At 35.4% G+C, this 14,432-nt stretch overlaps 1 protein-coding gene across 1 annotated transcript in view; it reads right to left on the bottom strand.

The window, feature by feature from the left end:
• The window catches only part of CYP2C8 (cytochrome P450 2C8), a 29,160-nt gene extending 19,252 nt beyond the window's left edge, over positions 1–9,908 (bottom strand). Inside the window, exons 1-5 of the mRNA XM_003904030.4 lie at positions 9,634–9,908; positions 8,244–8,406; positions 7,922–8,071; positions 5,508–5,668; positions 4,177–4,353 (exon numbers count right to left, since the gene is read on the bottom strand). Of these exons, the coding sequence (XP_003904079.2) occupies positions 4,177–4,353; positions 5,508–5,668; positions 7,922–8,071; positions 8,244–8,406; positions 9,634–9,801 (819 nt within the window). The 5' untranslated portion in view covers positions 9,802–9,908. The remainder of the gene's footprint in view (positions 1–4,176; positions 4,354–5,507; positions 5,669–7,921; positions 8,072–8,243; positions 8,407–9,633) is intronic.
• Positions 9,909–14,432: the final 4,524 nt, after the last annotated feature.

Here is a 14,432-nt window from a genome sequence, read left to right as displayed (position 1 = left end):
GAGGGATAGCATTAGGAGATATACCTAGTGTAAATGACAAGTAAATGGGTGCAGCACACCAACATGGCACATGTATACATATGCAACAAACCTGCACATTGTGCACATGTACCCTAGAACTTAAAGTATAATAAAAAAAATTAAGGATTATATGTCATAACTAAATGGGATCTATATGAGTAGTGCAAGAGTGCTTCAATAAGAAAATCAATCAATGTAATACACCTTATTAGAAAGAAAGGAAAAATCTAACAAAATGACCATCTCAATAGAAGCTGAGAAAGCATAAGACAAAATTCAATTCTCTTCCTGATAAAATCACTCAAAAATATGAATAGAAGGGAAATTCCTTATAATAAAATATATTTATAAAAATTCCAAAGGTATTTTATGTCCAGTTGTGAAAATCTAAAAACTTATGCCCCAAAATCAGGGGGAAAAGATCCAAGTATATCCAATTTTGCTGCTGCTATTCAGCATAGCACTTAATGTCCTAGCCAAAACAATTAGACAGGAAAGAGAAATAAAAGGCATTTAGGTAACAAAGCAAGATGTAAAACTGTTTCTATTTTAAAATAACACAATTATATATAAAGAAAAGTTCATACAACCGACAAAACACAACGAGAGCTGACAAATGTTTTCAGCTTAATTTTAGAGTGTAAAATTGGTCCAGATATCTGTTGTGTCTGTTTATATCAGCAATGAGTGACATGAAAATAAAATCAAGGAAATAATTACATTCGCAATAGCATCAAAAGGGCCAAAAGCCTTGAGAATCTATAATCAAGAAGATAAAAGATGGAAAACTATCAAATGTTGCTTAGAAAAATAAGGAGTACCTAAATAAATGGCAAACCATGTCATGTTAAAGGATTGAAAGACTTAAAATTGTTAAGATGGCAATGCTTCCAAAAGTAATCTAAAGATTGAATGTAATCACTGTCACAATTCCAATGTCCTTTTTAAAATTTTTATTTGTGCAAAAATGGAAAAGCCAATCCTGAATTTATATGCAACTACAGGGAGAGGACTCAATTTCCAAATTTCCAAACTTCAAAACAAAACTATAGTAGTCAAAACAGCATGGTACTGGCAAAAGGAAAGAAATAAAGACCAATGGAATAAATTGAAATCCAAACGTAAACCTAATCATCTATGCCCAGTTCTTTTTCAACAAACGTGCCAAGATCATTCAATCTAAAGGAAGAGTTTCAAAAAAAATAAATAAATAAAGGAAGAGTTTCTTCAACAATCAGTGCTGGGACAACTGGGTAACCACATACAAAAGAATGAAGTTGAACCCCTATCTCACTCTTATGCAAAATATAACTGAAAGTGAACGAAAAACTCAAATGTGAACTAAAACTATAAAATTCTTAGAATAAAACATCGGGTTAAATCTTAATGCCTTCAGAATTGGAAGTGGATGCATAGATTTGACACCAAAGCAACTAAAATAAGAGAGATAAACTGGGCTTCACCAAATTTAAAATGTTTGTTCATCGAAGGACAAAATTAAGAATGTGAAATGACAATATATAGGATGGGAGAAAATATTTGTATTTCATACATATTTAGTAAGCATTTAATGCCCAGAATCCAGAAACAATTACCTACAGTTGAACAACAAATGACAAGCAACCCAATATAGAAATGAGCAAAGGGCCAGGTGTGGTGACTCACACCTGCAATCCCAGTGCTTTGGGAGGGCTGAGGTGGGTGGACTGCTTGAGTTCAGGAGTTTGAGACCAGCCTGGGAAACATGGTGAAACCATGTTTGTACAAAAATATACAAAAATTAGCTGGGTGTTGGGGTTTGTGCCTGTGCTCCTAGCTACTTGGGAAGCTGAGGTAGGAGTATCACTTGAGCCCAAGAATCAGAGGTTGCAGTGAGCCAAGATAACAGCACTGTACTCCAACCTGAGGAACACAGAGAGGCCTGATCTCAAAAAAAAAAAAAAAAAAAAAAAAAGAGCAAGGGCCTTGAATAACATTTCTCCAAAGATCTTGTAAAAATGGTAAAAAGCTGATTAATATCATTGGTCAAGTCAAAACCACAACCACAATGAAATACCACTTTGAGCTGACACAAAAAAACAGAAAACTACAAATATTAGCTATAATATGGAAAAGAGGAACCCTCAAACATTGATAGTGGGATTTTAAAATGGTGCATTTACTGTAGAAATGTTTAGTTGTTTCTCAAAAAGTTAAACATAAAATCACCATATGACCCAGAAATAACACTCCTAGGACTATACCCTGGAAAACTGAAAATATGTTCATGAAGAAACTTGTGTACAAATGTTAACAGCAACATTATTTATAAGAGCCAAAAGATCATTTATATAACACAAATGATCATCAACAGATGAATGACAAGCAAATTGTTGTATGTGTACATGAAAATGGAATATTATTCAACCACAAAAAACAACAAAGTACTATCACATGCTAAAACTTAGTTGACCCTCCATATCATTATGCTAAGTGAAAGAAGCCAGGAAAAAGGTCACGTATGCCATGGGTCCTTTTAAATGCTATATTCATTATAGGAAAATCCATAAAGATAGTTGATTAATGTTTACTACATGATGGAGTGGGGAATGAGGGTAACTATTTAATGATAGAATATGTTTCTGTGGAGTGATAAAAAAGTTTTGAAAGTAGAGAGAGATGGTAGTTGTGATGTAGGGCAGGCGAGTCCCAATGTGGAGCTTAATCTGGGAGGGTTCTTGGCTTTGCCCAGAAAAGAATTCAAAGGTAGCTCAGAGGTAGAAGAAAACAGCTTTGTTGAACAGGCAGTGGTACAGGTCTGTGAGGGCTACTGCAGAGCAGGGCTATGGTATAGGCAGAGAGTAGGAACTCAGGGCAGTTTTGCAGTCATTTTTATACCCACTTTTAATTGCATGCATACTAATGGACAGTTTGTGAAGGGAAGGGGTCTTATCTTTTGGGTCATTGGGTGCCATGGAAAGGGGAGGTAACTCCTGAGTATTGCCATGGGAATAGTAAATTGACACGGCACACTGGTGGGCGAGACTGATTGAAGGCTGCTTTCGTCCTGGCCCTGTTTTAGCTAGCCATCAATCTGTTCCTGTGTCCAAGTCCCACTTCTGGAGTTGATTCCCGCCTCTTACCTCAGTTGCACAATATTGTAATTGAAATCATACCATTAAAGTGTACACTTTAAATTGGGTGATAATGGTACATGAATTTCATCTCAATATTTAAAAAGTCATAATTTTTTGAATTAATCTATAGATTTAATGCAATCTGTTAAAATCCCTATGGGCTTGTATGCAGAAGTGACAAGTTTATTCTTAAATTTATGTTGAGACTGAATGAACCCAAAAAAGCCCAAATAGTCTTGAAAAAAGCTTTGAGGACCCACACTTTTTGATTTGAAAATTTGATACAAAGTTACAGTAATTAAGACTTCAAAATGAGGTACTACTGTCATAAGGACAGACAGATCAATGGAGTAGAATTGAGAGCCTACAAACAAATCCTCACATTTATATTTAACTGGTTTATAATGAGGTCATCAAGACAATTCAATAAATAGTGCAATGAAAACGGGATTCACGCTCACAGGTTACCTAATAAACATCAACCTCCAACTCCTTTGTGCAAATTCATTTTAGGTTACACCAAATTAAACCTTCTCTCTTCCATCCACCAACTCTTTCCCATCACATACCTCTCCACAATCTACTCAGTCCATCTGAAACCTTTCTTCTGTTCCACACTGCAAATATTTTAAGGGCTATTTCAATATGCAGGGCATGCAAGAAGCCCATTTATGATAAGCCATTCTTTTCCATTGTCACATAATCTGTGTGCAATATTGATATCCATCTTCAGTTTATGGTAGGATATTTTATATTTTCTACTTATTTGTAATTGTTTCCATTTGACTGCAGTGTCTATATTATTCTACTCACGTAGATTACTTTTATTTCAAGAAGAGAGTCTATGCATTCTAGCTATTGGACAATTTTATATTTTCCATGATGTTTAGTACAGGCCCATAAATACAATACGTAATTAAGGTGCTTGTCAAGCATTGCTGGCCTGATCATTTAAACATCCTTAGTAAATTACAGAAGGATTCGATGAATCACAAAATGGACAAGAAATCAAAATACTGATCTGTTGCTAGTATCTTACCTGCTCCATTTTGATCAGGAAGCAATCAATAAAGTCCCGAGGATTGTTAACATCCAGTGTTGCTTGGTGTTCTTTTACTTTCTCCCTAATGTAACTTTTTGTAAGAGCAACATTTTTAAGCAATTTGTTGTGAGTTCCTGGGAAACAATCAATGAGTAGAGGGAAATTATTGCAGACCTAAAAGAGAAAAGAATATTAAATATAAACACATCATAAGATATATGTGTCTTACACCAAGCCCTGATTGAAATTATAGCTATAAATATGAATAAAATGTTATGTACATTTTGATGGGGAAATTTTTATTGTGCATGTATAGCAATTTTCTGTACCTAAAGATTGGAGGGAGAAAATTTTGAACAGGAAATCAAAGATGATAATTATTTTCTTCACTCATACATCATTTTATTGTATAAAAACATTTTAATATCAATTTTCTCATTTTTAAACCAAGTCTTCCCTACCACCTTGAAATATAAGATGGCATGAATTACTATGATTTATATTTAGTTCATGACGCTAGAGGTTAAGGGGGTTTGGGCAACCTGATAGAGAGCACAAAGCTAGAACGCACTGTTTTTATTTCTGTCAAGTAGCTTCAAAAATGGAATCAGTATTTTAGAAGTGCGAGCAGCTCGAAGATACCTTAAAACCCAGCTGTGCACCTGAGCAGTTAAGTGATTTCTCTAAGATCACACAATCATTATTTAGGCAGAGTGTAGGGCATGCTAGCTCAGCACAGGGTAAAATTTGAATGTTTGTTTATGGTTCACACACCATGAAACCAACCATTTTTGTCATTCCTAACCTAGCTGCCTCATCAGCCAGGATCTCAACTGAAGCATCAAACACACCTGCCCTATTCAGTATTTCCTGGCACCTTCTATGGTCACAAATATTCTCCCTCCTTGATGGAGATAGTCTTTCCCTAAATTAGAATATTTCTGCCAAGTAATGTGAGGAAGAGGTCAGTAAGCATTGATTGGAGGATAAGCCTACTGAGTAATGGAAGCCTTCAGAAAGGGCCCGGATGTCCATGGAGTGATATGGACATGTTTTGGGCTGTCACCAAAGCACTTTATTGAAACAGTCTTTGGGATTTAGTGGATAAACCACTGGTCAGGAAGCCATTGGGCTTGAAAGCCACCCCTGTATTTGGGCATTCATTTTCTGTGTGTAAAATAAAAGACTTGGTCATCTTTTCCAGATGTTCACTTCATAAATTTCTGAGCAGTACTGTGGTGTTCAAACATGCCCTTCATATAGAACTTTGGACTTACCAGAAAACATAGCATAAATAGTTTCCCAGGAAGATAAAATCTTGGCCTTACCTGGATCCATGGGGAGGTCAGAATCCTGAAGTTTACAGTGAATCTTTTCATCAGGGTGAGAAAATTCTCATCTTTATAATCAAATCGTTTCTGGAAAACAACGGAGCAGATCACATTGCAGGGAGCACAGCCCAGGATGAAAGTGGGATCACAGGGTGAGGCTAAAGATTTAAAAATGTTTTAAAATATTATTAAAAAATAAACATTTAAAAGATCTGCATTTGTTAAGACATAAAGGAAATTTAGAAATTTTAAACAATATCTTACAAATTCCCCATGTGTCCAAAAAAAATCAGCATGCATGAAATAAATATATTACTTTTACCTTAAATATGAGTTGAGCATTCCAGTCTAGCTAAGCAATGTCATTTCACATGTGGTAATTCACATCCACTGCTTTTATTTAAACTCTTTTAACCCAAAGTATCTTTTATTTTGGAAGGAAAAAGAAGACTTTTCCAAAATCCTAATAATTCAAGTTTTTAGAGCAGAATCATGTCTGTCTGCAAAGCCTCTGGACAATAAAACACACAGATAGGAAGAGAAAATCTGGGGACCTAGAAATGTCTTACATACAGTGAATAGCTGAAAGTATAATGTGCTGAACCAACAGGAATTAAAGTTAGGGAGATTGTGGGTGAATGCATGTGTTTGAGGGAACAAATGTGAAAAGCAGGTACATCCATATGGCATAGAAGAAAAACTAATATAAATGAGCATTAAGTATAACAGATTTGTTTATCTAAATAAGTAAAATGTTAACTTTTTATTTCAAATCTAAATCCCAGTAAAGCTAACCAAAACATAAATTGATAAATGGAATCTTTTTATTTCTTTTTCAATTTGTAAAAAATGAATGTCCTTCCTTTGGAATAATGTTTATCATTTTCAATCATCTTCCAAATTTAATTAATTTGGGCAAAACTACTCTTGTGGATTCTGGGATATTATTCAGTATAGTTATCAAGATAAGTATGTTTTAATAAAGTTTTAAATTTGACCATAAGTTAGGCCAAATCTGTCATTTTACAGGTAAATAAATTATTAAAAAGGCTTTTTTTTTTGGTGCAGGAATCTCTAAAATGAAATTGCTGTAACCAAGTGACTAGTGAACATAAATGGAAAAGGTGCCCAGATTCACATCGATAGGTCCTAAATAAGAGTGACATGAAATGAAAGGGTTCTGAATAAAGTTGGAACATTGAACAACAGGAAACCTGCTAAGTTAGCAGCTTCTATGCCAGACTCCTTTAAACATTACTGGGCTCTAAAGTTTCAGAAAAACAGTTGTTTTAGCCAACGGGGTGAAAGGTAATTTAGGAAGCCTTGGTGAGAGTGTGTGTGTGTGTGTGTGTGTGTGTGTGTGTGTGTGTGTGTGTGAGAGAGAGAGATTCTCAGGTACAATCTGATATCCAGGTTTTTTTTTTTTTTTTTTTACTGCATTTGGGAGAGTGAATTTAAAAAGGTAATTTTATATCCCAGCTGATAATCACATTGATTATAACAAGCACTTCATAGGTGAGTAAATTGGCAGTGGGAGAAAAATGATTCGCACAAATTTCAAAGCTAAGATCCAATACAGGGGAAAAAAGATGACAAAACTGAAAACATAGCCAAATTACATTTAAGGAAGACAAGATAAAGAGTTTTTCATAATAGTTAAAATCTAGTTAAATTATTTATAAATTAGTATTTGTGTATTTTGCTGAGTTATACTGTAGATTATATTTACTCAAAATATATAAATTGTTACAGTAAGTAGTGGTTAACAAGAAATAATTAATCCTGACAGTTTTCAAATAGTACCGTGTTTCCTGAGAAATAAGAACTGATGAAAACTGTACTGAGATATACCTAAGAAAGTGAAACCATACATAGTGTCATTACTGGCCAGAGCTGTAGGCATGGACCTGGAAGGAATTCCCGGACATGTGAGTCTGACCATATGAAAAAACTAATTAAATGAAAGCACATGTCACTTGGTTCATGTTCCATAAGGTGTGATGAGGTCATTTTCACCATGTCCACTTTCCTAGTGTTCTCTGGTGAAATGTTCTGGTGAAGGTAATGCAGATTTATGCTATGGGGGAAACCTTCTTCTTTAACTCTTTTCAAAAAATGAACTCAAGACCCTTATTTATTATTTCTGATTTGAAAACAAGGGAAAAAAACTGAGCAGAAAATAGGATTAAATGACCTTTGATTCCTATACCCTATGAACCAACACATTTATACAGGTAAAGCACAGGTACACAAAATCTCCCTTGTCTGTGCTTCAAACCTCCCTCCACCACCTGAGGGCTGACAACCAGGATGCACAATGAAGATCTGTTCACCCCTGAAATGTTTCCAAGGATGTCATTAGTGAAGACAGCTAACTGTTAAGGTCAGTGATGCAGAGTAGAGTCACCCACCCTTGGTTTTTCTCAACTCCTCCACAAGGCAGCGGGCTTCCTCTTGAACACGGTCCTCAATGCTCCTCTTCCCCATCCCAAAATTCCTCAAGGTTGTGAGAGAGAAACGACGGGTCTCCTTCCATCTCTTTCCATTGCTGGAAATGATTCCTAACAAAAAAGGGGGGCAGAAACTGGGAGAATTCATAGCCAAGGAAGAAAGTGCTGCAACACTGGGCAGCCAGGCAGATAGGCTAAGCTCTGCTGAGAAGCTTTTTAGGGCTCTGTTTTCCATCTTCCTCACCCCAGTTACCAAAGCTGACACAGGTATATGCACACCTACCAAGTCCGTTAGTAATTCTTTCCGATATTGGCAAAATGCCTCTTCCAGAAAACTCCTCTGCATTATCAATCAGGGCTTCCTTCACTGTCTCATATCCATGCAACACCACTACAGGATTCATGCCAAAATACACGGTGAACACAGGACCATAGACTTTTGAGAACTGGGAAAGGAAATGCAAATAGCAGCAAAATAAGTCACTATTTGCTCCAAATATTACGTATGATTCAGATTGATATTTTCATTGTATTTTTTAATGTTTATATTTGCCACACATAGATTCAATATTTCTGAATTTTGTACATAAATGTGATGGTGATTGTCATAGCTGCCACTTATAGATGACCTATGATATGCTATGCAATAACCCAGGCAATTGGTACACAAATCACAGTTCATCCTCACTTCAACACATTGAGCACATTCATTTGCCCTGTTTTAAAAATGAAGAAACTGAGGCCAGAGAATTCCAAATTCATTCTCAGAGTCCTACGGGTAATATATAGAAGTTCCAAACTTGAACCTCTGCTAATTTAAACTGATGCTTGAACAATTTATCACTCCCCCATGTCCACCTTGAGGCCAATCCCCGGTTAAGGACTTCAGGGTCACCTGTAAAGCTCTTACCATGAGGATTCTGATTCAGCAGTCCTGTGATCAACCCTAGAAATCTGTATTATCAGTGTCACCCTAGGCAATTCTGATGCCCAATCCAGTTTGTAACTGCTGGTATTACCAATATGGAAAGATGAAGTACCACAAAGTTAGAATCAGGACATTCAGCAATTCCTGAAAAAAGAATTTCTTCCATTCTCCAGCAACCTTGGCCACAGATAGTGACTTTGTTCAGAATCCAGAAGAATTATGTTAACCACCAATTGGGCCCTGACTGATTACTTCTTTCTTTCATGCATGTATGCTTGTCCTGAACCCACAAATATTTCTGTCATATCAGCCATCAAATGAATCTTCAGAGAAGTTCAATTTTCATGACGATTCTGAATAAAACACATGACTACTGCAGTAGAGGACTTATTGGATGAAATTTCTAATCACACATATTTCCCTTCACCTTCAGTCAAAAATCATAGCAAAACACTCTGAAACAAAGAGGTGAACAGCACTTCAAACTTTTGACATTGTATTAAATGATTCTATCATACAATGACCCCAATGATTCTGTATTCACAAAATGCATCAACTCACTCTACTATTTCTGACAATGACAGACTTAGAAAGACAAAAGAAACATCAAAGAAGTTCAGAGGGATTATTTTGCTTTACAATGATCTATTAAAATAGAGTGCTTCCAGGAATATATTTTGTCTAAAAATAGCAGTCAAATAACTTACCCTTTGCAAGTGACTGGAGGAACATAAAGCATACTTACATTGCTGAAAGATTTGCAGATGTCCTTAACATCTATCTGTAGAATATTTCCAATAATAGGAAGAGGAGTGGGGCCAGGAGGGAGTTTCCTTCTCCCAGAGCTCTGTCTCCAGAGTGAAAAGAGAAGCACAAAGGAGAGACAGAGCACCAGGACCACAAAAGGATCCATTGAAGACTTCTCTTCTTATTAATACAGCTGAGAGCTTGCACTCCAAGGCTTTTATAACACTCCCTGCTAATTCAGTGTGTGTCTCTTTGACATGTAAAGTAAGCAATCACCTAGGTCCAATTTATACTTTTTTTCTGTGTGGACTTTGGCCCATGGATAGAGATAAAATGTTCTTTTGTCCTACTCCTTCTTTGCAGTGCCCATCTAGGAGATTCTGGTTTAATTATATTGGATTGGAGCCCAGGTATTGGTAATTAAAACTTCCTGGTTGTTCCAATGTGCTGTGATGATGGAGAAATACTGAAGTAAATGATTCTATGTTCCAATATACTCAAAATTCAATATTCTCAGATTAATGACCAGTTGGGAATTTATGACTTTGAGGGAAATCAGTGTATTCTGTATGTCGTGTATAAAAAATGTACATTGTAATGTTATATCAAAAAATAGAAGACTTAACCCTTGATAACAAAAGCCTTTCAAATATTTAGTATAGTTCACTTAAAATACAACTGCCTAAACATGAAATACTGAATATAACTCATACATGTTGAATGACTGCACATATATCAAAGTATTAGCTAATAAATGTATATATATATTGAATTGTATATAAATGATATACATAAATATGTATTTATGTTATTACATAATAATATTTATGTTATTATTACATTATTGTAATAATAGGTGATTGTTTACATGTCAAAGAGACACGCTGAATTAGCAGGGAGTGTTAATACGTTCTTACATAACAAAAATACATATTTATATTATTATTAAATATTATATTAGATATATAAAAATGTATATTCACCATTAAAAGAGACTGGAATGTAGAGATTGTCATTTTTTATTTTTCAAATGGGGGAAGAAACTCTGGGAGAACAGGACACCTGTCAGTGCCACACAGCTCATCACTGGTAAAACCGGGATTTGAGCAGAGATCTTCTGATGCCCATTGGGGTGCATTACCACTTGCACCAGAGCTGGCTCAAGAACAATTTTAGAAAAACAAAACAACCCCAGACATTAGTTACTCTGAAGATACACCACCTTGACTCTGTTCAGAAAGCAACAGGCTTCACATTAAATAGAAGTCCATTATTTGTTTATAAGGATAAGAGGACCAGAGATGCTCAAAAGAATAAATAAAAATTAGAGTTCTGCCCTCTGCATCACCTCACAAGTGAAAGTTGTTCAGCGCTATTAAGGAAAGGGCCAACCTCACATAATTTATGGCAGAGGGCTTGACAATCTATGGCTTCTCCACCTCCCAGTCACCTCCAGACATAGCTGCTTCTATTGTTTTTGGTTTGTTATTGTTACAAATAATAGAATGTAATCGTACACAGCAAGGAAGAGAAATTATTTACAGAACAATAGTTGTGGATTCAATAGAAGATGGAACACAGGGAAATCATTGAATGGACCCAGGGCACAGAACGACTGCAATGTGCAGACCTGAATGGGAACTGATAGTCAATGGTCATGAAGATCTGAATTCAACTGGATTTATGAACATTCCTAGATCACTAATGACAAAGTGTATGTACAAAGGCATGATCTGAAAAGATTACCTTTATTCTAAATTGACTAGTACAGTTATTTCCAGCTCTTTCATTAGGAAAATGTTAAGACCCAGTTATACAATGTTTTATCGATTATGTTTACAGACATTATGACAAATTTACAGAGAATTTTCACACTCATCACATCTCTTTTTATTCTCTCAATTATCTTTGCCCCCTGTAAAATTATTCCCAGTTTAGAGAGGAGAAAGTTAGACCATGGAGATTCAGTACTTTAGCTAAGGGCACACAGAATGCAAGTGACCAAGCTGGGGCTGGAAACCATAACCCCTGCATCTTGCTGCCTTCCTTTTAAGCAAAACATTCAGTTAAACTGGGGCACCAAGATTTACTAAAATTCAACACTTGTGGATTAATCTAATCAGTGACTTTCAAAATAAACATTAATTTAGTTAATAATTCTAGCACCAGTTGAGTAAAATGTAGGTCAGACGTGTTTGGTTTTATAACCTTTAAAAGGTGAGTGAGTCCAGGTCCTGGTGAACCCTTTATCCAGGGCAAAGGGAAGCAGTAATTTACTGCCTCACTCACATAGGTATAAGTTAGTTTATTTGGATAAAATAAGTTCACTTTCTCTCTTTAGCGTAATAATTTTATCCTTGAGAGACAGTTGTCCTTGCTCTGCTCCTTGTTTCTTCTCTTGAGCTGAGGCTCCTACCTTGACCTTTCTCTTTATAGAATAAAAGCAATGTAGATCATTTAAAGACAGATAGGATCTCTGAGATCTACTAATTTAATTTTGCTTTGTTTGTCAGGAATGAGCAATTGGTGACTCAGTGAGTTAGAGCATTATCAATACACCAGTAAAAGATTTTGTATTAGAATCCCAGTTTTCCTGCTTGGTGGTTCAGTGAAATACCCCATCTCATAGAATTCCCACCTGAGTCCAAATGATCAAGAGTGTATTAGCATTAATTAAGCCCTCCACAGTCACAGATTAACACCAACCTCAGCTTGGTTAGAGTTGTGAATTAGAGCGGGGTTTTTTAAATTAATAGAACTTATTTTTATAGCAATTTTAGGCTCCCAGCAACAGTTCCCACAAACCCCTTCCCAGCACCTACAAATAGTCTTTCCCACAATCAACAACCCCAATCAGCAGGGTTCATTAGTTACAGTCAGTGAACCAACAATAAGACATATCATCAACCAAAGTTCAAAGTTTACATAGGTTTTACTCTTTGTGTTGTACATTCTATAAATTTGACTGATGTATAATGCCATATATCCATCATCGTAGCATTATACAATATGGATTTGCTGTCCTAAAAATCCTCTGTGCTCTGCCTATTCTCTCCCTTCCCTGCAAGTCCTTGGTAAGAATTGAACCATAGTTCACTTTAGTGTTGCCATAATTTTGCCTTTACTGTAAGAGATTGCTATATAGTTGGAATCACACAGTATGTAGCATTTTCAGATGGGTTTCCTTCACTTACTAATATGCAGACGGTTTCTCCGTGTCTTCTCATGGCTTGAAAGCTCATTTCTTCTTACCACCAAATAGTAATATAATAATATTCCCTTGCATTGATGTACCACAGTTTATTCATCTAGTGAAGGATATCTTGGTTGCTTCCAATTTTGGCTATAATGAATAAAGGTGCTATAAATGTCCATGTGTAAGTTTTGTGTGGACATATGTTTTCAACTCATCTGGCAAATATCAAGGAGCACAACTTCTGGATCACGTGGTAAGCATATTTTAGTTTTGTGAGAAGCCACCAAACTCTCTTCCAGAGTGTCTGTAACATTTTGCATTCATACCAGCAATAACTAATAGTTCCCATTGCTTCAAATCCTTGCCAACATTTGGTTTTATCAATGTCTTAGATATTCTTATTGTAAAGGTGTGTGTCATTGTTGTCTTCGTTTGCAGATCCCTAATTATGTGTAATGTTGAACTGTTTTCATGCTTATTTGACATCTGTTTATCTTCTTGGGTGGGGTGTCTGTTCAAATCTTTTGCCCATGTTTCTATTAAGGGTGTCCAGTTTTTTATTGTTGAGCTTTAAGAGTTCTTTGAGTATTTTGGATGACAGTGTTTTATTCTTATAAAGATATATTCTTGTATCTTTTGGAAATATTATTCCTCTTTTAGATGGACTTCTCCTTCCCTTGATAGTGTCTTTTACAGAATAAAACTTTGTTGTTTAAACAAAGTTCAGATAATTGATTGTTTCTTTCATGGATTGTGCACTTGTTGTTGTATTTGAAAAACCATTGCCAAAGTCTTCTATATTTTCTCCTATATTATCTTCTCAGAATTTTATAGTTTTGTGTTTCACATTTAGTTCTATAAACAATTTGGAGTTAACTTTTGTAAATAGCGTAAGATTACATCTAGATTCTTATTTTTGCAAAAACATCTTAAGACAAGTGGGACTTAATTAAACTAAAAAGCTTCTGCACAGCAAAGAAATAAATAACAGAGTAAACAGACAACCTACAGAATAGGATAAAATATTTGCAAACTATGTATTCAGAAAAGAGCTAATATCCAGAATTTATAAGGAACTCAAAGAAGTCAATAAGACAAAACAAATAACCCCATTAAAAACTGGGCAAAGTTCCAATTGTCACAGGCTATTGTTGCATTTGTTTTAGAGGTCTTAGTTATGAATTATTTGCCTAGGCCAATGTCAGAATTTTTCCTAGGTTTCCTTCTATGAATTTTATGGTTTTAGGTCTCACATTTGTCTTTTATCCATCTTATGTTAACTTTGATATGCAGTGAGAATTAGGGGCCCAATTTCATTCTGTTTATGGCAAGCTAATTTTCCCAGCACCATTTATTGAATAGGATGTCCTTTCCACAGTGTATATCTTTGTCAGCTTTGCCAAAGATCTGTTGGCCATAGGTATGTGGCTTTATTTATGGGTTTTCTATTCTGTTCTAATATAGGAGTAAGGATTTCACACTATTTTTGTAAGGTTTACAGTAGAGAGACTCTCTTTATTTTGGAATTTATTTTTCTTTAATTTTTAATTTCTGTGGGTACATAGCAGGTGTACTTATTTATGGAGTACATGAGATGTGTT

The sequence above is a fragment of the Papio anubis genome, chromosome 11, assembly GCF_008728515.1.
Source record: "Papio anubis isolate 15944 chromosome 11, Panubis1.0, whole genome shotgun sequence".
Lineage (NCBI taxonomy): Eukaryota > Metazoa > Chordata > Mammalia > Primates > Cercopithecidae > Papio > Papio anubis.
This window is presented reverse-complemented; position numbering and strand designations above follow the sequence as displayed.